The 23,298-nt window shown below is 39.8% G+C and overlaps 1 protein-coding gene across 11 annotated transcripts; it reads right to left on the minus strand.

Moving 5' to 3' along the window:
• Positions 1-850: 850 nt before the first annotated feature.
• Positions 851-20,999, minus strand: LOC131236618 (uncharacterized). 11 transcript variants are annotated; one of them, XM_058233923.1, is made up of 5 exons: positions 20,824-20,982; positions 18,537-18,625; positions 17,353-18,401; positions 14,390-14,464; positions 851-1,486 (listed from the first exon to the last, which is right to left on the minus strand). In XM_058233923.1, exons 3-5 carry the CDS (start codon positions 18,259-18,261, stop codon positions 1,370-1,372), a joined length of 1,101 nt encoding a protein of 366 aa, XP_058089906.1. In that variant the 5' UTR covers positions 18,262-18,401; positions 18,537-18,625; positions 20,824-20,982; the 3' UTR covers positions 851-1,369. The 11 variants fall into 11 exon arrangements, with proteins under 11 accessions (XP_058089906.1, XP_058089905.1, XP_058089903.1 ...); XM_058233922.1 differs by having other exon boundaries at positions 20,811-20,982; XM_058233920.1 differs by having other exon boundaries at positions 17,353-18,428; positions 20,824-20,981.
• Positions 21,000-23,298: the final 2,299 nt, after the last annotated feature.

A 23,298-nucleotide genomic window follows, 5' to 3' on the forward strand; every position in this document is an offset into this window, starting at 1 on the left:
TCAAATAGATGGATTGAATTGCTAGTTAGAACTGCATTATGCAAATGATTTTGGCCATCCATATTAGATGGCCACTGATCAGATGGTTGGGATCATTAGATTGGTGTGAGATTTGCATGGTATCTCATGAAATGTGTGTTGGACCTAATAGACAGTCCAGATAAATTGATTGGACTGCTTAAGTGGCCCAATCCAACTTGCATTGTAACTTACAGTGTTCAAAGAGCACTGGACCATCTCTCCCATTTGAGTGTGTTTTGAAAAAAAGAAAAAAAGAAAAAAAAAAGTAATGTGTAATACCCAATGTGTTTTCAGTTCGAATGCGAGGATTGATGACAGGACAAACTTAAACAGTGGTAATTTATCATTAATTTATTAATCAGACCACTGATTCAAAAGAAGAAAGCCACTGCAACAAGCGCATTTCCAAGAGTCCCATAAAATGCATAACAAAGTTATATCCTCTGTTCATGTGGAACTTGTATACGGTTATCAAATTCAAGACCAGATTTGGTGGACTGGCATGCAGATGCAATGCCATTACAATAGGGTTCCATTTAATCAGTGAACCACAATGGATTATTAATACAAACTTGAGCAATAAAAAACCAACAATCCCTATCCAACAGGACAATAATAAGAAACCATCCACTCACCATGATTTTATGTGATGGCCTATCCGCATTGTTGACGATCAGATCAACAGTCTCGATCACCTACAATGCTAAGAATGTTCATGTGATGAATACTAGAAAACATCACTAGTTTTCTGTCACTTCCACTTTTTTGAATTGACTGTTTGGAATTTTAAGATCCAGATGCAACCTTAAAACTCCTTGGAGAACAAATGTATAAAATTCAAAAATCATATATATAGATAAAATAAAATGTATTCTCCCTCTCAAAGACCAGAGATGGAATATATATTCAGTCTTAACTTCCAGGTAAATGACTATTTGCTTCCAACACTGCACATGTAGAATTATCAACACGCCCAAGTGATAAAAAACAGTCCACCACTTTACGTCCAGGGACAGAGTCCAACCCACAATTTTTGTGGGCTTACAAATTCAAACCCAAGTCTCGCCGCAACATTAGAACCACATGATCGACTGCAAAACCATCCAACATGGGGTCAGGCCTTGACAGCTCGCACAGACTGACCCAGCCCACTGAAACCACAGTTGAAAAAACCAGATCTCTATCTCTTTCAGCAAGCATTACAACGGAGGGAGTCCAATTAAAGAGGCATGGACAGCAGCAACATAAATGTCTACAGACATTCCCAGTTCTTTAATAGAAATACTTGCAGGTGGGGGTGTGAACAACACTACATTTCTGTTAACCAATGGTATACAAACACATGCAATCATGTAGAGTGTGCACTGTGTGTTCGTGAGGCCCATATCCCAAAAACAAGAAACCAGAAGACAAACAAGATGGCCCAATAGCGTGCTGGCCCGTACTTGATTCTAGACAGCACAATCTGCAAGTTTCACAAAGAGAAGTCATTATCTAAATCCTGACTCCAAATTTCAATCACAAAATATTGAAACAGGTAGGCAGAAAACCAGTTGGATGGAATCAAACACAGCTAAAATCTGTAACATGCTGATACGAATGCTAGACAGAACACATGTATATCTTCATATACATAACAGAAAACGCACTACTTTCAGGACAAAGTTTCCTCTTTTGCTCAGCCAACCAACTTCTAATTTCTACATCATGCATATTTGAACTTTCAGTTGAAAGCAGAATTTGCCATTTTATCAGACAGCCAAGATACCGGGTTATGAAAAAAGATCTCAAGATTAGTGAACTTGTATTTAGATGGAGATTCCATAAGAGATGTACCCTGTACTGTAAAAGATAAATTGATGTAAATCAAGGAGATAAAGGGATGTCATTGAAAGCAAAGAGTGAAAAAGCCAGGACTCAATGGCCAAAAGCAGCCCCAAAACAGGTGTCAAATTAAGTCCAACAGCAGCTCTGATAGTGCATCCCCAGTAACTGCAGTGAAGACGGAACCATATGGCTGGTTTGGAAAGGAAGAAGGGCCGACTCCGACATCAACATCCAGCCTCGAAGGAGTGGTGTGCATAGCTTTGGAGGCTTTCAGTCGTCTCATTGCTCCATGTGTGGATCTGCTTAATTTTAATTAAAGAGTTGCATGCTGTCTAAATCATTGGCATTAGAAAAGAAATATGGGAGAAACTGGAGAAGTGAAGAGGAAATGCAGCAGGGTGGAAAGTGGGTATGGAGGGAATCGTCGGATGAAGCACCAGTTGTGAGGATCCACAAGTGTTGGAGGATTCACTACAGACTTCCAAGTTTAGGTTCGTTGTAACAGTGAAATCGGGGGCATCAGAAGAAAGGGTGGTCGAATGGCTATGGAAAATGTGAAGGGGTATCAGAAGAAGACATTGTCGTCAAAATCTTACAGTTTGGCAGGATGCTCACCTCACTGGGAAGTAAAGAACACAAGGAAGTGGTTTTTACGGCCTGCACAGGATTCCAGGACAATATGATTGCTGAGATTCAAAAATGGGAGGCATGGTCTGTATTTGGGTGAGAAGAACATTGGTATCAGATATGAAATATACCTCTCAAGTTCTGGAGGGACGATATCTTCAAAGAAATAGGAGCTTGCATTGGAGAAGTCATAGAGATTGATAACGAAACTGATGCAGGACAACTAACCACTTGCTCTAAAAGCTCGAACTAATAGAGTATGACGAATCAATCCCTTTATCTCATATCCCAGGCCCCACATCCCATGGGTTAGTCCTCGGCCGAACCCCCCTCATAGGCCCCACATCACATGGGTTTTGCATCACACAAGCCACCCGCCTCACACGGGCTGCCCACCTCGAGTGTGCCCCCGCATCCTACAGGCCATCCCACTCGAGCCCGGTGCGAAAATGGCCCTGCATTAATCACCCCCAGTGAGTCTTGAACATAAGACCTCTTGCTTTGATACCACTTTGATGCCAGACAACTAAGCAATTGCTATAAAAGCTCAAACTGATTGAGCGTGGTGAATCAATCCCTTCATCTCATAGTCCAGGCCCCCCATCCCATTGGTTAGGTCATCGTAACCCCCCCCCCCTCGTGGGTCCCACATCACGTGAGTTCCGCATCACACAAGCCACCTGCCTCACACGGGCCACCCACCACGAGTGTGCCTCCACATCCCACAAGCCACCCACTCGAGCCAGGTGTGAAAATGCCCGTGTTAGAAATGGAGAACAGTGAGGAACTGCATTTTGCATGCCTAAAGATCAGAAAGAAAAAGGTAGCCCCATTTTTTAATCAGGTTTTTTTAAGGGTTGATGATGCAAAAATAGCTACCTCGGTGCTTTAGGAGATGGAGGTTCAAAATGCTGAAGAAATGAGAGGTCAGTTAATAGCGTCCAAGAATGGAGTTGAAGATAGAGCACTTCTCGCATGCTTCTGCGAGGGTCCGGATCGAACTAAGGTGCATTGTTGAGCTGCAACTGGCTTTAATAAAGGTGATTCATTAGAATCGGTTCGGAGGTCGACCCATGGTGAAATAGGATCTCTTCTAGAGACGCGTGTTGAAAGATGGGAAGGTATTTGTACCTCAAATCGCACAACAACACGGCAGGGAATAGACACGTGGATCGATTGGGACAGCTGTAATTAATAAGGGGATTTCAAAAAATCTTCTTGAAGAAGGGCCGAATAGCAGAGGTTTTACTCGATCGCACATGGACGACTTGTCACGTGTGTTTCTAAGTAGCCAAATCGCATGAGTGGAGGATAACTTAAGTGCCCACACGAGTGATATCTCAAAACCCACAGGTTTCGATTTCGAAGCACCTCAGCCATCTTGGGTAGATTCAGAGAAGCAGCTGGAGACAAAGAAATCATCCAGTACCGCCGTCATCCCGACTCAAGGTCAGGCAGCGGAGCGGGCCGTCCTTCGCTCGGAGCGACAGAAGGAAGAGATAGGGGCCAGAGCCCGGCCGATAGCATCATCCGCATCTAAAAGCATGCACGGGTGCTGCGAAGTGCATTGCCCTCACTCTCATCTTCTTTTCCTGAAGCCCTAGTGCATTGAAGCGATTCAAATGGGGCGTGCTCACTGATTAGTGAAGAAGAAGCCCACACGACTGTTATTGGAGCAAGGGAAGCTCTAAAACAAAGAGGAATTGTGCAATTGGAGGTCTCAAAGGTCGGAGAGCATGTAGGCTCCAAAACCATCCCAAATGGTTACAGATGCAGGTTTCAAGATTTCTCCCCTTTGTCGTTGAATAGTCATATATGAGGACCAAGGGCCAAAATAGGTATGGATCCCAATAGATGACTTTCGACTGACTGACCAGTCATCTGGCGCGATGGTGGTATCAGAGGCAAAAGATTTACAGAGTCTAGTTTTAATGCCCTCTCTAGCGATCGATCAGCAATCATGAAATGCATTTACAACAGGAAACAGGTTGGTGGATCAGGCAGTAGCCCCTGCAATTCTAGAGTTAAATCAGTTGTAGAATAAAAGGTATGAAAAGAATTAAACTAGTAACTATGGAGGTCACTCATTTAGTGGGGGTAAGATTTGGGGACATGCTAGAGGATTACATAGCCTATCTTGAATTTGTTGAGGAAAGGGGAAGGCAATTAATTCCCCAACAGGTCCAGTTTAGTCTGAGAAATACGATGTGTTCGAAAGACTATAATTTAAATGGAGGAACTAAAACAGAGAATAGGAATGGTCGGCATCAACCAGGTTCAGATAGTTATAAATGAAGATAATGACACAGAACATTAGGGGCATGGGTTGCTCACAAAAGTGGGGCCAAATCAAAGATATGTGGAAGAGATTCAAAATCCAACTGGCAACATTTCAGAAAACTAAGATGAAAGTTACAAATCAGAGGTTGATAAATTCGGTGTGGTGGGGTAAGCAAAAAGATTGGGTAGCTGTGGACGCGACAGGTTCATCGGGAGGTATTTTGGAATTCAACAGTTTGGAATAAAGAGGACAGCTGGTCGGGAGACTATTCGGTATTAGTCGTGTTGAAAGAAATCACGTCGAGATTCACATGGATGTTCACAACAGTATATGGGTCGTGTAAATCAAAACTTCATGGTGAACTATGGAATGAACTGGACATGTGTCGAAACGGATGGGGTTTACCTTGGTGTTTGGGAGGGGATTTCAATGTGGTCACGTTCATTCACGAGAAGTTAAATGGGGTGGGGGGACTTCCCCAAGTATGAACAAAAATTCTGATTGGATCTTTTTGAAAAATGAGTTGGTGGAGCCGTCAAATGTACATGGTCAAATGGGCAAGCCGAGCTAGTCCAGGCTAGACAGATTCCTCATCTCACCGGAATGGGTGGAGAAGTTTCCAATGATTCATCAGAGTGGTATGCCTAGACATTTTTCCGATCACTGCCCGATATTGCTTGAGGTAGATGAGGAGAACTAGTGTCCATGCCCTTTCAGATTTGAGCTAGCTTGGTTAGAGGTATAAGGTTTTGCTGATAAGGTAGTGGAGTGGTGGGCATCTTTCTTGGTTCTTGAGGGTGCAGGCTTCTCTCTATTTCAAAAACTTAAATGGCTAAAGAAGAATATATGTGAGTAGAAAAAAGTGGTTTTGCAAGGTCAGGAAGAGGAAACGTCCATTCTACTTCAGGAAATGCATTGACGACAGGAGTATTGTCAGAGGAGGAGAGAACATGGCGGGAGGTTTATTGCACAAAATATAACACTAGATTATAAAAGGAAGAGATTAAATGGCAACAAAGATCGAGGGCATTCTGGCTAAAAGGAGACAAAAATGCTAAGTTCTTTCATGATATTGCTAGTGCTAGAGCGCACACAAACAAGATCAAATTTCTAACGGAAGAGGGTGCAAGGGTCGAGGGGAAGGCTAATATCAAAGGTGCTATAGTGGATTTCTACAAAAATCTTTAATCAAAAGATGCTTGGCATCGACCTCCTCTTGACAATTATATTTTGACTGTATATTGGTTGAAGCGGTGGAATCTTTGGAGAACCTTTCTCAAAGGAAGAAGTCAAGAAAGTAGTGGCAAAGTTGAGTGGTGATAAAGATTCGGGTCCATATGGTTTCCCGTTAGTGTTCTTTCAAAAATTTTGGGAGGTGGTGAGGGGAGACATGTTACGGTTCATAAATGATTTTTTATTTTTTTTTTTTCAAAAAAGGCTTTATAGGGGCGGAATTAGGGGCCACTTTCATAGCATTGATTTCCAAAAAGGAAGGAACCGAACGGCTAAAAGATTTTCGTCTTATTACCTTGTTAGGCGGCCCATACAAGATATTGGCAAAGGTTTTGGCTTCTAGATTTCGGATGGTGTTGGGGGATATAATCTCGAATTCTCAAGGGACTTTTGTGGACGAGAGACAGATTGTCGATAGGTCCTTACTAGCTAATGAACGTATTGAGAAGAAGGGATCGGAGTCTGGTTTGCAAACTTGATATTGAAAAGGCATATGATCATATGGATTGGGCTTTTCTTGATTACATGTTGGGGAAGTTGGGATGTGGGGTCAAATGGCGTGCTTGGATCCAAGCATTTGTTAGGTCAACTAAATTCTCAATCCTGGTTAATGGCTCGCCGAATGGATTCTTCTCAGCTTCTAAAGGGTTACATCAAGGTGATCCATTATTTCCTCATCTATTTGTAAGGGTGATGGAAGCCCTTAGTAGAATGATAGAGAAAGGTAAAGAGATAGGCTTGGTGGAAGGATTTGGGGTGGACAGATCAAATTTTCAGATTTCGCATCTCCAATACGTGGATGATAAGCTTCTGTTCTATAAGGCAAATGTGTTCAAAGCGCAAAATCTTCGGTCGATTATAGAAAGCTTCGAAGCAGTCTCTAGTTTGAAGGTGAAATTAACAAAAGTGAGATTCTCAGAGTTGATCTTTATAAAGAAGAAATTCAAAATTGCGTCCATATTTGGGTGCAGGAAGGGGTCATTTCTGACCACTTACCTTGGGCTTCTGTTATGTATCGATAAACCGGCAAGATACATGTGGGACAAAGTAATCGAGTGATGTGAGAGGAAGATGTCCGCGTAGAAATTGAGATATCTATGGGCGGGAGAATGATTCTGCTTCAAGCGTCTATATCGAATCTTCCAGTTTAGTTTGTTTTATTCAAGTGCCCAAAGTTGGTATTAAATGTTTTGGAAAAGCGGGGGGATATTTTGTGGAAAGGATTGGAAGAGAAAGACAAGTTTCATCTTCTGAAGTGGGAAGAGGTGTGTAAACCACAGCATCAAGGAGGAGCAGGTTTAAGAAAATTAGAGGAGATGAACTTAGCATTGCTAGGAAAATAGGTGTGGAGGTTTGGGGTGGAGGGGGGAGCCAGACGGAGAGAGACAATGGGAAAGAAATATGGGGTACATGACTGTGGGTGGTGAACCAAATCTTCTTCTTTGTATTAAGCCTCTTATTTATGGAAGTCGGTGATGTCCTTAAAACAAGGTTTGGAAAGGGATAGGTTTTGAATTGGGGAACGGAAAAAATATTCATTTTTTAGAGGATAGGTGGATAGGAGAAAGTAAGTTGAGAGTTCGTTTTCCAAGGCTAGTAACGGGGTTAGCTAAGGAAACAAACATAAAGGTTAGTAGCTGCTTCTCATTGAAGCAAACACAAGGAACCTCGGTGATGAAGAAATTCAAGAATTAAGAAGGCTTCTTCATGTGTTGGAAAAGGTTTCTCCAGTCGCTTCAAGTACAGATTCACTAAGATGGTTAAAAGATAAATTGAGTAAATTTTCAGTTAAATCATTGTATCAGGTTCTAAGTGAGGCTAGGGAAAATGAAGGGATATATTTGACGACATATGTATGGCAATATGGTGCTCCGTTGAAGGTAGCGGCTTTCAGATAGCTTGTCAGGAGGAACAAGGTGCTAACAATCGATAATTTCTGCAAGAGGAATATGGTTCTGTCGAATGTATGCCTTCTTTGTTTCAAAGATGCGGAAATAGTGAATCACCTATTCCTTCATTGTTCTTTCACAAGGGAGGTGCGGGATCTTTTCTTCCAGCTTTTCAGGGTGCTCTCGGGTTCAATAGATAATTTCCTTCTATCATGGCACGGAGGGGGTATAGGGAAATCAGGGAAAAGGATATGGAGGCTGAGTAGTTTAGCAAGTTTGTGGGCATTATGGCTAGAAATAAATGACCGGTGTTTCAAGAACAAGAAGGGGAAAGCGATATATGTTTTTAGGAGGGCTAAAACCTTTGTTATAGAATGGGTGTCAGTATCGGATAGTTTATTTCAATTTTCATTGGGTTGGCACTTGGCAGTAGTGTTGTATCCTTTTGTTCATTCTATTCTTTTGTACATATAGGTTGCGGCCTTTTAATGAAATTATATCTTTTTAAAAAAAGAAACTGGAGAAGGGACAAATAGAGCCTAACATCTCTCTCTAGTAACACCTTACAACATGAGAAATGCTCCGGTACTTAAATACTCTCGCTTAAGCTAGAGCATAGATATTAAACATGCCCAGCTTGCCTAAAGTATCATGAATTGATGATGACCGGAAGCAACTCGAATTTAAATATGGCCATAGCTTTTTTTATCATTTTTTTTTACTTGTAGCAGCTCGAATTTAAATATGGCCATAGCTTTTTTTATCATTTTTTTTTAGCAATAAACAAAATTGTATTTAAAATTTTTTATTTTTTATTTTTATTTTTAAAAAAAGCCCTAAGCTCCAACATACATGGATGGCAGATTAAAAGCTTCTAAGGCCAAAGATACCACTACATCATTAGCTTCTTTACACACATAAATATTAAAAGAAATGTCTAACTTAGATGTAAAAAAGTATAATCTCATTGAGAATGTAATGCAAGGTCCAGGGTTCCTCCTCATCTCTAACCCAACGCAGTAAGCAGGGGAGATGGCCTTCAACCATTGCCACAAGTTTTTCTCATGATTTTGGCAATCTAACATTGGATGATCATGAAATGGTGGAACATGGTTCATATAGCCAACCCCAATTAATTGGAATAAGGCTTAGATAATGATGACTGGTAGCTTTTAGCTAACATGTTTTCATTTCATATACTTTGATCTTTTCATGGAAGACCTTTACAACATGGATAGTACCTTGATTACCACAATGAAGGGGAATAGGATTTCTGATGGAGACATCAGAGGACCTACTCAGGTGTATCAGAGACAGATGACCACCTAAATTAGTATAACTTTCTTTGTGGATGGGAGACGAGTCCAAATGGGGCCTGTCGGGCCATTTTGAAAACCCCACATGCATTGGACGTGCATCAAGAAGACCCCACCTTAGGATGATGCATATGGGCTGCTTGGGAGATCATTTTTGTCATAGGATTTCTATTTTTTGTCGATCCGACCATTAGATCTTGTCGATCAAGCCATCAGGCCACCAAATCTTTTAGATCTGGGCCCCTTGAACTCTGATCTTACTTTCTTTATGTTTTTTTTCTAAATTATTTTTAGGATTTATATGATAATTGAGATTGATAATAAATGTTTTAGTTTTCTTATTTTGGACGATGGGCCACTTCACTTAAGTGAGTGGCATAGTTGTAATTATGCTGAATTTTTAATAATAAAAGCACAGGGGGGTGGAGATCTAACCCCATTGGATTTTGTGTGGGGAAAAAAAAAAAAGCTCTTTCTTCTCCCATCTTCATGCAATTTGAAGATACTTCCACGCGATTTGGAAGGAAAATTGGTGCGAGGCTAATCTTCATCAACGGAGGTGCGAGGTCTCCATTTATCCCTACACCATCTTCTCTTTTCTTCCCCATCTAGGTATTTTCTTCAGGTTCTTCATTCTCCCCATCACAGATCTTCGTCTTCTCCCAAACTCAACCTTCCCATACCCATCCACAATCCAAACCTTAACTGACCTAAACCCATCCTCCCACACCACATGTGACCGTACGGCTACACGTGTGAATCCCACTTGCCCCTTGTACTTTCCCACCATCATTATATCAATCAAAACCCCTTTCTTCCATCCCCAAAACCCTAACCCTAAACCTAAAATTCCTAATTTTCCTACTTTCCTAAATTACCTAAACCTTAATTTTCACCCTAGGTCGTATTAGGTTTCCTATTTTGAAATAAACTATACCCTATACTAATTGGATGTCTCTATATCCATTAGATCCTAGTTTCTTTTTATTTAATGATCTTGTGTTACAATGTTGGTAGCTTAGGTCAGGATTATGCATGATTTTTATGATATTTGTGATGAATATAGCGATGTTTGTGTTTTTTTATTAAATATTTTAATTCGGTTATTTGATCTCACATGTTACTTAGTTCATGCATCGGTCCTGCATCACATAATAGTTTTGTGCAAACGCAAAAGGAAGTTGTCCACAAGAAAAGTGAGTTTGAGCCATAAGTGACGCAGTGCTTGATGAGCATATCAAATATTGGCAAAACGTATAGGTGGAAAGCACTGACGCATCTCGTAGAACAAAAAGAATGAGCGAAGCTCTTTGTCCGAATGCTTGCTAAATTGAGACACATAATTTTTTCTAAGTATTATAGGAGATTGAGGGCGACATATTGTTCCCATCTTTTACTTTTGTCAATTTCGCACATATTAGCACATATTAGCATGTACAATTCTAAACATTTGATTTTTTTTTTTTTAAAAAAAATCCTTTATTTGGAGTTTTTTAATATATTTTTTATGCCTTCTAAATTAGATTTGCACATTCTTCTAATGCCACGCGAAAAATATTACGTGTTATTTGTTGGCCAATGCCATGACATTTATATGTCATGGGAAGAATGTTACAAAGAGATAAATGGATTTAGTCATAACAAATACAAGTCACTCAACTCTTTATTCAACTCTTTACTTGAAGCTCAAGATGCCTTTATGGTCTTCATGAAATAGAAAGAAAGTAAAGTTAGGGCTTGCTTGATTTTCCAAATTCAGGGTAAATGCCCTATAAATAGCCAATTATTACAATTTCACCTGTTTGAAAATACGAAGGTATTCCTGCTTCAAAAAATGGTCCAAAATGACTGGCATAAATTTGTGGACCCCACCGTCATGTATATGACATATCCACGTCGTCCATCCATTTTACCAGAACATTTTAAGGCATGAGCCGAAAAATGAGGAAAATCGAACATTCAAGTGGCCCACACCAAAGTAAACGGTGGCCCTAAGAAGTTGTTTACGATGAGTGTTCGATTCCATTTTTACCGTGGTGTGGACCACTTGAACTTTGAATTTGCCTCATTTTTTGGCTTATGCCCTAAATTTAGTTGGCATGACGGATGGATGGTGTGGATAATCCACATATATCACGGTGGGTCAAAAATGACTAGCATAAATTTATGGACCCCACCGTCATGTATATGACATATCCGCGTTGTCCATCTGTTTTACCAGAACAATTTGAGGCATGAGCCGAAAAATGAGGAAAATCCAACATTCAAGTGGCCCACACCAAAGTAAACGGTGGCCCTAAGAAGTTGTTAACAGTGAGGGTTCGATTCCATTTTTACTGAGGTGTGGTCCACTTGAACTTTGAATCTGCCTCATTTTTTGGCTTATGCCCTAAATTCAGTTGGCATGACGGATGGATGGTGTGGATAATCCACATACATCACGGTGGGCCCCCCATATATTTGGCAACATCCTCGAATTTAACGTTGAAAAAAGTGGGAGTCAAATCAACGTAGTGAACGATGCGGTAATTACAAAGGAAATAATCACTGCCCATTTCCACTGCATTTACATTTACTTAAGAAAATCAAACATGCCCTTAGTGATCCTCAACCAAGTGCTTCCCAATCAAGTGGAAATCAAGTGGAAAGGCAGTAAGTAAATATTACACCTTATTCATCGGTCGTTGTTATGGAATTTACGGATCATGGGAGGAGTGTCTCACACAAGTTCATGGATTTTCTAGTCATTGGTACAAATCATTCAACATTATAGAAGAAGCACACGATGACTTAATGTAATTTGGTGCAAATAGGAAGGAATGATTGTAATAAGTAATTATTTTGTAATTCACGTGTACTTTTCTATAAAATAGTGGCGCAATTTGCATGGCGTGTGAATTTGGATCATAGATATATACATTGGAATAGATAGGTTTCATCATCTTGAACATATGGGGTTTTGCTTCAGGTATAAAATTAGTGGACCCACTTTTGTGGCCCGCCTAGGCTCAGTATTACCTCATTTTTACCCAAAGTTTATATTTTGAAGAGCTTATTACAATGATTATCTATAATGTGACAATTGTACACCGTTTTGGGGTATTGTCGATGATTTACTTAATCAAATTCAGGTTTTTATGAATATAATACAGAAATTCCAATGCATTCCAAATCTAGGCTGCCAAACACAAATTTTGAATTCCATAGTATTCCAATTACGGGCTGCCAAACACTAATGAGGATTCCAAATCACTTTGATTCCAGTGTATTTGTTTTTTGGACTTCAATGCATTACAAACACAAGCTACCAAATGACCCATTAGACAACTCATAAACAAGCGCAGGTGGCCAATTCAGTCTCCAGCGAGTAGAATTCATTGTCGTCCCAACCACCTCCAATCTGCCTCCTCGATCTCAGGTCCGAGTAACGTGACATCACAACCCAACTATTTATAAGAGAACCACAGACAACAGATTGGAAGGAAGAGATGGAACATGCATAACAAAGGCAAAACACATGGAGTAAATTGATACACCCCCTTCCTAGGGGCATTGGAGAAGGATCCATCAACTAATCTTGTGCCACTAGCGATAGGGGAATAGGAAACAAAACCTTCTCTCTTATCTGTCATATGATCAAAATCTCCTAAATCTATAATCCAGGATGGAAGGATGGAACGGAGAAGCATGACCATGATTGGGGTTCCTAATGTCCATGGATGACCCATAGATTGAATGAGAAGAGTTGTATGATGCTTTGAGGGTACCCAGTAGTTACAAGTCGTAACTTGGTCTCTTAGGTCTTATGTCAAATTCCCAAAATTAGGAGGAATCTCCTCCTGAGCAGCAATTGTACTAGTGGAGAAGCGGCGACATTCTCCGGTTTCGGAAATAGGTGAGGATACAACTCCTAGAAATATTCCTTGACATGCCATCTCTTTCCACAATGAATACACTTTAACTAGTCTCTTTCAGCTGAAGACATTTATACTCGAGCTAATCCTCTTCCAAACCTGCTTGACTTGGGAGATCTTGAATTTGACATCAGGGCAAATCTCAACATGCGCAAACAAACCATTCTGACCAACTGTTGTTACCACACTCCTTCAATGTAATGAAACATAGATTATAGCTATGGCAAAGATTCTCTCCCGAGAACTTGCAGCTTTGCAATTCGAAGTCTGAGCGAAGTCCAGCAAAGAACTCAAAGATCCTATGCTGATCTGTTTCCTTCTTTACATCTTCAGGAGTGCAGGCAAGAGGCCTGCAGAGCCTGCTGATGTGATCTGGAGGTCCTGTGGCACCTACCGGTTGGTCTGGTGGGCTTTGAGGCACCTGCTGATGTCACTGGTGGTCCCTGTGAGGCCTGTTGATGTCACTGGTGGGCCTAGCAGGGCTCCTTGATGGCAATAGTAGTCCCAGTGGAGCCTGATGGTTGGATAAATAGGAATGTGGGGCCTGTTGATGTGATCAGTTGGACCCATGAGGGCCACCGATTTGGATTGATGAACCCTACAGGTCTACCAGTTGGATCAGTGAGCCATATGGAACCTGCTGGTTTGATCGGTGGGCCCTACGGGGCCTGTCAGCTATGCCGATGGATTGAGTTCCGTCGGAAACACTAGGTGGCCCTATAGCGCCATCTGGTGACATATGTTGGCTCTACAAGGTCAGCAAAAAAGAGGAAAAAAGCAAAGCGAAGGGAAGAGAAGAGGGGGATAATAGATCTAGTTTTATACCAGATCTTCCTCCGATGCCATGTTCAAATCATTAGCATTAGAAAAGAAATATTAGAGAAATTGGAGAAGGAAAATAGAGGGCTTCACTTTTCTTTCTATTAACATTTTATTTATAACAGAGCATCAACTCTCTTCTTGTAGTTTGATTTGCTTAGCTTGATGATATGAAACCAAAACTCCCTTCAATTTTATTTTATTTTTTTAAAAGGAAAAAGAAGAAAGAAAGAAATTTTTATCACGGAATATGCAAGACAAGTACAATTAACCTTATAATTACTTATAGTTGAAAACACAAGCTGACTGAATACCTTGAACACTATGAAAGCAGAAAAGGGAATGTAGAATTTTATGTGAAGTACTCAAGAGTGAAAATTGAATTTTGTAAGTATATACAAGATGTCCATGATGCATATTCTTGGATAAGAGTAAAGAGGGAAGAATGTGCAGTCAACTTACAAAGCGAAGGAAGATCACAACTGTCAAAGCGCATATACCTCCAAGAAGAATATGAAGACCACTTCTTGCAGTCCTCTGCCCATCAATGAGAAACTTGTTAGGAAAACGACTTTATGCAAAACATTGATAAAATGCATTAGGATTGGATGCAATGTTAAAAGCTCATTTTAGACACAATATGATAGATTGCTATGGAAAGAACTCCGTGATATTATTATTATTATTTCGGCTAAAAAAGATAATATTATATATATTTTTCTATAGATGACCAAAGACTTCATTAGAGAAAATGAAAAAAAGAAAGATATCTGAATTCTCAAAGCAATAGTCTTCACCAGACATGCTTACTGTACTGAAATATGTTGTTCTCACAGGTAGCAATAATAAAAACCATTCAACCGTATGTGTTTTTTTTTTTTTTTTCTTCCTTATAGCACTAACATGTCCTGTAAAAGTAACTACAAAAAAAGTGAAAATTAGACATGCAGGAACACATCTTCAAATTAGGTAATATTGGAGATAAATAAGAAAAATCATGATTATGTTAACAAAGCACTGGGAAAGCCCAAATGCTAGATGACACCATCTTCAACATTGCCAAGTTTGCCATGGCTCCACCATTCCAAGTTCAGGTATTCTCAAACACAAACAATTGTGCCTTCAGTTTCCAAGACCACCAATTATCAGAGAAAGAAGAAAGATACAAATAAAAATAAATATGCTTTTGAATAAAAGCGATCTATCAGTTCAACACATGGTTTTAAGACTCAGACCAACTCAGTTGAGTAGAGTGTACGAGTCAGGGGGTCACTCTTAGAGTCGGGCAGTTGTCCCTCTTTTCTCAAAATTTAAGGAATATATATATATAATCTTTAAAATGATACCGGGGCTAATTTTAAGATAAAATCTTGTTAATGTGTGACCTAAAAATCCAATAAATATCAATTCCATGTGTGGAAATGGTGAATAAGTGTCACATTGATTTTATTTTATTTTTTTAAATAATTTTTAACTTAATAAATAATAAATTTGTGGGAGGCTCCTAAATCATCTGGACAGACTCCAATAACCTAGATCTAGGTTAGAAGGCAAAGATGGGCAAAAAATAGAAGAAAATAGCAAAAAAAAAAAAAAATGAATCAGGCAAGAGTTGCAAAGGACTAATTCGGACTGACTCGCCCTGACTTCCCCGAGTCTCAAGCCACTCATCTGAGTCGGACCAAGTCTGCCAAGTCTACCCACCCTGCAAGACTCGTGTTATTGACTCGACTAGGGTCCAATGAGTCCTAGTCGACTCGAGCTCATATTGGACTAGGACAAGTCTTCAAAGCATGATTCCCATGTTCTTATTGTTTGCTGCTTTGACTTTAGGCATAGCAAGAGTTTCAGGATGATTTTTTTTTTTTTGCATGCATAATGTGAAGAGATTGTAGAAGAGAAAAATGAGTACCATCAATCAATTGCAGAGACAGGAAATTATAATAAGTTACATTTTGGATGGAAAAAGAGGAAGAGCAAGCAGAAGAGACCAAAATGCCCATAGCATCAGCAGAAAATGGAAACAAGATCACAAAAAAAAAAAAAAGAATACCTCAAGAAACAGAATACAGAAAAAGCATTCAGCTGTCTCTGATAATCTTCTCAAGAGAACGAAAATATCACTTGGCTTAAGCATAAGAAAATCAAATTTGTCAAACCTAGGAGCTCCCATGAAGAAGTCATCCATATGATCCTAGTTATGATATAAGGACTGACAATATAATTTAATGTTACTTTATCTCAATGAATTGATAAAAGGGCACCACTAGGAGTGGAGACTGCAGCTTAATTAAACCCAGTATATGGGTGTTTTGTGCTTAGCAGCTTGCCTAGCAACTGCCTCCCATGACCATACATTGCTTGCTGACCCTTTATGGCACGTATATAATGGTTGGGCTGGGGGTCAATACTGGGAGGGACTATGTAGGCCTCTGAGTGGTGTCAATGTGAGCCCCTGCCTTGGCCGGTCTTCAAACAGCCTGGGTAAAAGAGGAAGGATGATATTTGGTGCCAAGTGTCAACTGTTGCAAACTCCTACCAGCCTACCATTTAAAAGCCAATAAAAAAATGTTGGAAGAAAGGCTTAGATGATGATGATGATGACTTTATCTCATGAAACAATGATTAGTGTCAATATGCTTAACTCTTGCATGGAATGGAACAAAGGGTACCAGCAATTATACACTCCCAGTAATATAGCATGGCCATTGGATCATAGGAGTAGACTCCAATCTCACTTAACAGCAATTCAATTCATGTTAGCTGGCAAGAATGATGCACTAAACATCCAACTTCTAAACCCTACATAAATAAGAATTCTCCTAAAGCTATACCACATATAACGCAAGTAGTATTTGTAAAATTTTGCCCCCACAATTCCGAAATTCAAAGGACATGTTAAGACCTTTTAATTAAAGTAAGGGGTATTTTAGGAAATTGAAAATGTGGCTGCTGTCCAACAGACGGCTCAGATTTCAATGGCAAAAACCAGCCAATGGCTTATCTTTTACCCGCTGCAAGCCTCTCCACGGAACTGACTTTCTCTCCCTTTGTGATTTTTTCTCTCCCTAATTTGGAAAACACTTGCATGCCTTCCATAAGGATACAGGGGTGTTACTTTCTTTCACTGACATGACGGAACAACTTTTAATTATATCAAGATTACACCTCAAAATCATAGCATGGCAAGACAGAGAACTCCAATCCATATCATTTTTTCTTCTTTTCGAATGGCAAAGATTTATTAACAAGAGGGGGGAAAAGGCTGAGATGGTGAGGAATCATCCCACAACAAATGGGGAGAATTCAAACCACAAGAAACATTGAAAGAATCCCAAATGGAACCCAAGAACAATTTCAGACCATTAGGTCAAATCTATATAATCTTTTTACAAATCTAAAAATAGCACCAAATCAAGGCATACCTTTCCAACACGAGGAGCAATCAGCCATGCTAGAGTAACTGTAAGCAACCCAGTAGCAACAAGTATCCCAGTACTTTCCACAGCCCATTTGGTTGTAGGATTTTCAGTGGGGACAGGAACTTCAACAGGGATATTAGAAGACTGATCCACAACTCCTTGTGAAACTGAAACCGAAACTGCTGCGGAATTATTGTGTGGATTAAACCACAAAGAAATCTCACTAAGCCTCTGTCTTCGAATAGCAGCAACAGCATCAGGATCAACACCTGAATCCGTCTGCACGTGTGTGGAAATAAGTTCCCCAGCGACAGTCCTTTCCCTTAACGCTTCATAATCCTTAAGAGAAACCATGACCTTTCTGAAGTCAGCAGTTCTGACATTTTTTGCAACACTTCCGCAAATCTCACAGATGGTAGATCCATGATTAATGAACCACTTCAATGCACAAGCATAATGTGCAACAGCTAGATCACTTTTGCATGAACACCCGAGATTAATAAGTGTGTCTTGATGGTGACAAGATCCTGCTTCTATGTCAGTTCTGCAAATGAAAACCTCCCCTTCAGGGCTTACAAACTCCATAAACCCAGACCTCCTTCCCCAACTCTTAGTATCTGCAACATCATTTTGAACACCTTCCTGGGAAACTTTGTCAGTTAATTGCTCATCCTCGTTGATCTTCACGACTTCCTCTGACGGAGGGGTTATATTCAAGAAGTCTAAGGCAGCATCCCCCCTTCTGTCAGATTCTGCACATTGGCACACACGGCAAAGTGCCAAATTCCCATCCTTTTCAGTACCTTGATATGTTGTACAGCACATCTCTATATTTTCGCCCATAGTAACTGTCGCTCCATCATTGATTCCACCATCATTGGAGTGCAGCTTATCTTCCTCGTGGCCCATCATTACACTCGCCTTCAAAATAAAAACATGGACTTTGTTCCCTCTTACTCGATGCACATTTTCCTTGAGCTGCCCACCTAAGCACTTTGCTATGAGGCCATTCACTACTTACTCAGATGGAAACAAAAGACCATGTAGCATTCCTTCATGTCATGGATAAGCAATGAATACTACAGATCCAAATATAAAAGGAACTTAATATCTGTCATACAATACAGTTTCCTTGGCACAATTTTGACAGTCACAGGTAATAACATGATGCAGGCAGAAGGTGGTACCCCTAATTTCCGATCCCTTACAGAGGGTGAGCTGATTTCTTCAAAGAGATGAGAGTAAGCACTTCGAGATGTCTCAAAATTTATAGTCACTGAAAAATAAGAAGTGTTTTATTGACTCTGTGAAATCTAAAATTGTTCACCATGCTAATGATTATCTTGTAGTGAAAATTAAACTGGATACTGCAATATAAAATAAATAAATAAATAAATAAAATCAACATGGGAAGATGTTATAATGAGATGGATATTTATAAGTTGGCACACCTCAACTCCACAATAATAATTCTAACCATCAATTCAAATATAAATCCATCACAATACAAATCCCATAAACCATCAAACTAACAATAGAGGTAAGTTGCATTTTGATGCTTGAACAACTTAATTAAAGGGCATGGTGGGCCCTTTAATCAAGTGGATCATGAATGAATCTGTATTCGACGCTATAACAGGGTGGTTGTCAGGTCCATCTTCAAGACGTGGCAAAGCCACATGGAAGCTGATGCCTTATGATATTTAATGGGTAATATAAAAGAAAGAAATGCAAGAATCTTTTTGCACAAAACAGCCCCTGTCGAATCCATTCAGCACTCCGGTGTCTAGCTGGAGTTTGCTGGGATCTCATTCCTTTCACTTATGTGGCACTGGGAGAATCTGGTCTTTTGCCGACCCAATGGTTTTGATGTTTTCTTCTTCGCCGGCCCTCTTTGCTGTCTGTGAGCCTTTGCTTCTTTTTTTTCTTTTTTTTCTTTTCTGTTTTTGCTTTTGATATCAGTGCAGGGTGGGGCGACAAAAGCGTCACCTGTTTCGTCTTCTGGTTGGTCTTTTGTAAAGCTTTTCTTGCATAATTAATGTCATTTTTCTCAAAAAAAGGGGGGAGGGGGCATGGTGGGCCAAAAATCAGGAATATAGATCCCACAGCTTAGAAGAATATCATTTTATGGTAAAGAAAGTTCTCACATTGCTATAATAAGATTGGTGTTGGGGTTGGTTTCAGTCATTTTGGGTCATACCATATATTTAGTAGTACTTACCAATGAAAAACTTAGATTTCGTGCCACTTCTACAGCTGATGAAGGAAATCAAGAAGAGAATATTACACAGTTTGAGTTCTCAACTCACAGAAACTAAAAGCCTGCTTCAACTCATGAACCAGCACATCGAGGTGCAATATCATTTCATTCAATAGAGTAATAAAAGGAACGGATATTGTGCCTGTTGAAGAAAAGTACAGATCCAATATACCTGTCGAAGAGTGTTTTCTCAGGGTCCCATCTCTACAAAATGGTACAGAATTCAAGAGTCTTCTGGAATAACATATAGAAATCAAAACTAGCACTGGGTGGCAAGTATTTAGTGGCTTCTAAGTTACTAAACCTCCTCAAAAAGAATTAATGGGTTAACAAAAAGAGCACTCCCAATCGTGAATAACTTATCTCAAACGGTTGTTATCACTATCACCCACGTGGTTACATGGGCAGTAGATCCAAACACTCCATCAGGTGAGAAACACTAGGGAATACAAATAGCCCATGGTGATGAATTCTAATCAATTAGATAATACTACCCACCCACTTCATGTACTTTTCATTTTGATCAACACCAATCAACAATGGATTTCCCTATCCAGGCAAATGAGGACCATTGGCCATTTCTTCCTTTTAACTAAACATTTCAATAAATTATCAAAAAATGTCCCAAATGCTGGCCAATGGGAGGAATTGTAATCTCCTCATATTGAGGCTCTACATCCAAATTGCAATTACATTGCATCCAAGTTGAACTTGAAAGAAACATTTATCTTTCAAAAAAAAAAAAGAAACATAAATGCAACTTGGCAGATACTTCCTCATTACTAATGCTAAACTGAATGTTCGCAATTCAATTCGTTTGTACGTCCAAACAGATCAAACAAGAAAAGCAACGGAGTCATTTTAAATTTAGAAATGAAATACACAAATTGGAAGGATCTAACTATCAATAAATCACTTGCTAGCAAAACCAAGACGATCGATAATTGGAATAAAGAGAAGAAATTCACCAAAAAAAATTAAAGAAGAAGAGAAGAAGAAGAACAGCTGCCATGAATAGAACTTCCTGAAAGAAAGGAAACCCTAAAAACCCCAAAAATCAAAACCACTTGACATTTTTTTTCCAACATCCGCACATAGATGGAAATCACAGTAACAGTTAGTCAGTCAGGTGATAATTTCTTCCCAAAAACAGAAATGACTTGTCTGCAGATGCTTGAGAGAGAGATGGAGAGAATCGGACCTTGTCTTCTTACCCAAAACGACGGCAGCATCAGCATCAGGAATCGATCAGAGAGTGAGAGAGAGGTGCCGTTTCTTGGACCGGAATCCTCTATCCTCTACGACACCTGTTTTACGCAGAGTATTACCTCCAACTCTGTGGGTCCCACCATGCTGTCAATGTGAAATCTACTCCGTCCATTCAGGTTATATCCTCGATGTTAGGATAATACACAAAAATCGTCTAGATCCAAGGCTCATATGGGCCACACCACATAGAACAATGTGGGATGGGATGCTGGCCATAGGTTTGCATGTGGACCCACCTTGGCGGATATCTTTAATCAAGAACGTTGATCAGGTGTAACGAACCAGGATAAAGAGAAAATACAAAAATAAGCCTGATGGAAAAACTCGGACGGTCCAGACTAAGTGGACTCAGTGATTTTGGTGCAATTTTACAGTTTTCCCTTTGGTGTTGGCCGTATTGGTTTCTAATCTGTTTTAAATTTTGTACGAACGGTTTGAATAATGTTTATCATCTGATGGACAGATTGGATTTCATATATACAATATTATGGACCCCACATAGCTCGGGTGTGCTACGAGCTGCGCCTTGTAGACGATTCCCGTTCCGTTTCATGAGGAGAAATTTACGACTGTGGACCCTACCTTTTATCCAGCGGTTTTTTCGAGACAATACAAACTTACAATACGTACTTAGACCTCCTCGTACGGAGACCAAATTCCATGACGAAATTACCCCTTCTTTTCACGGAAACGGCTTTTTCTCTCCTTTTCCTCTTCCTTTCCACTCACCGCCGTTGCTTTCACCTCCCCTTCCTCACTACATTTTCGATAGAAAGACTAAAAAAATTCTTTTTGTGGGCCCCCCTTATCAGCATTTTATCTTCTTCTGAAAATGGTCGGTCCAGTGAAGAAAGCACGAGGTATATATATATATATATATATATATATATATATATATATATATATATATATATATATATATATATATATATATATATATATATATATATTTATTTATATATATATATTTTTATTTATTATTACACATGCACACACACCCCACACACTCATGCTGGTAGAATTTCACCACCTATGGGTACTCGAACCCTTGACCGGGAGTTGAAATTCCTGAGAGTTTACCACCCAGCAAGGGTAAGGACCCCAACACAGGTTTATTTTAAACTCAGTTGGGCCCAAATTGAATGTATGTAGTATATCCATGCCGTCCATCCGTTTTTCCATCTATTTTAAGAGGTTGAGCCCCAAATTGAAGCATATCAAAAGATCAAGTGGATCATACCACGGGAAACAGTAGGCATAATGATTTTCTAGTTTGCCCCGCTGGTTTTCTAGTTTACCCCGCTGATTTCATGTTTTCCCTTCTTAATTTCATATTTGCCCCGCTGAATTTCATGTTTGCCCCGCTCAATTTTCAGTTTGCCCCGCTCAATTCCATGTTTGCCCCGCTAAATTTCATGATTTGCCCTGTTGAATTTCATGTTTCCCTTGCTGAAAATCAAGTTTATCTCGATCAATTTCTTATTTTCCCCGCTGAATTTAATGTTTCCCCCACTGAATTTCATGTTTGCCCCGTTCAATTTCATGTTTGTCTCGCTCAATGTCTAGGTTCCTTCCCTCAATGTCTAGGTTCCCTTCCACATATGGGGTTTTGGTGTATACATATTCCGATGAAAACGAAGGGGTATTACATAATCCGATGAACATGATGTATTACAAATAAAACATCATTGTGCGGCGTAGCAAGCGTAATCGGATTGCGTACTGAGTTAGTCAGTACGCTCCCATTATACTAAGTAAACTCAGTTGGGCCCACATTGAATGTATGTAGTATATCCACGCCGTCCATCCATTTTTCCATCTAATTTTAGTGGTTTAGCCCCAAATTGAAGCATATCAAAAGATCAAGTGGATCATACCACAGGAAACGGTGGGCATAATGATTTCCACCGTTGAAACCATAGTCGGCCCAACAGTGATGTTTGTTTGTTATCAAACCTATTCATAAGATTATACAGACATGGTTTAATAGAAAACACAATTATAAGCTTGATCCAAAACTTCTGTGGCCCCTAAGAAATGATCAACATTAGAAGTTCAATTCAAAATTTCATGTGGTGTGGTCCATTTGAACATGAGATATGTTTAGATTTTTCGGCTCAAGCCATGAAATTATTTGTTAAGTTTGCCCTGTTGATTGTCTAGTTTGCCCCGCTGAATTTCATGTTTGCCCCGCTGATTTCCTAGTTTGCCCCTCTGATTTTCTAGTTTCCCCCGCTCAATTTCATGTTTGCCCTGCTGATTTTACACTTTGCCCCGCTGAATTTCTAGTTTGTCACGCTCAATTTCATGCTTGCCCCGCTGATTTTCTAGCTTACCCCGCTGAATTTCTAGTTTGCCCCGCTGATATTGTAGTTTGCCCCACTGAATTTATAGTTTACCCTCCTCAATTTCATGTTTCC

Source organism: Magnolia sinica, chromosome 2, assembly GCF_029962835.1.
Source record: "Magnolia sinica isolate HGM2019 chromosome 2, MsV1, whole genome shotgun sequence".
Taxonomy (NCBI): domain Eukaryota; kingdom Viridiplantae; phylum Streptophyta; class Magnoliopsida; order Magnoliales; family Magnoliaceae; genus Magnolia; species Magnolia sinica.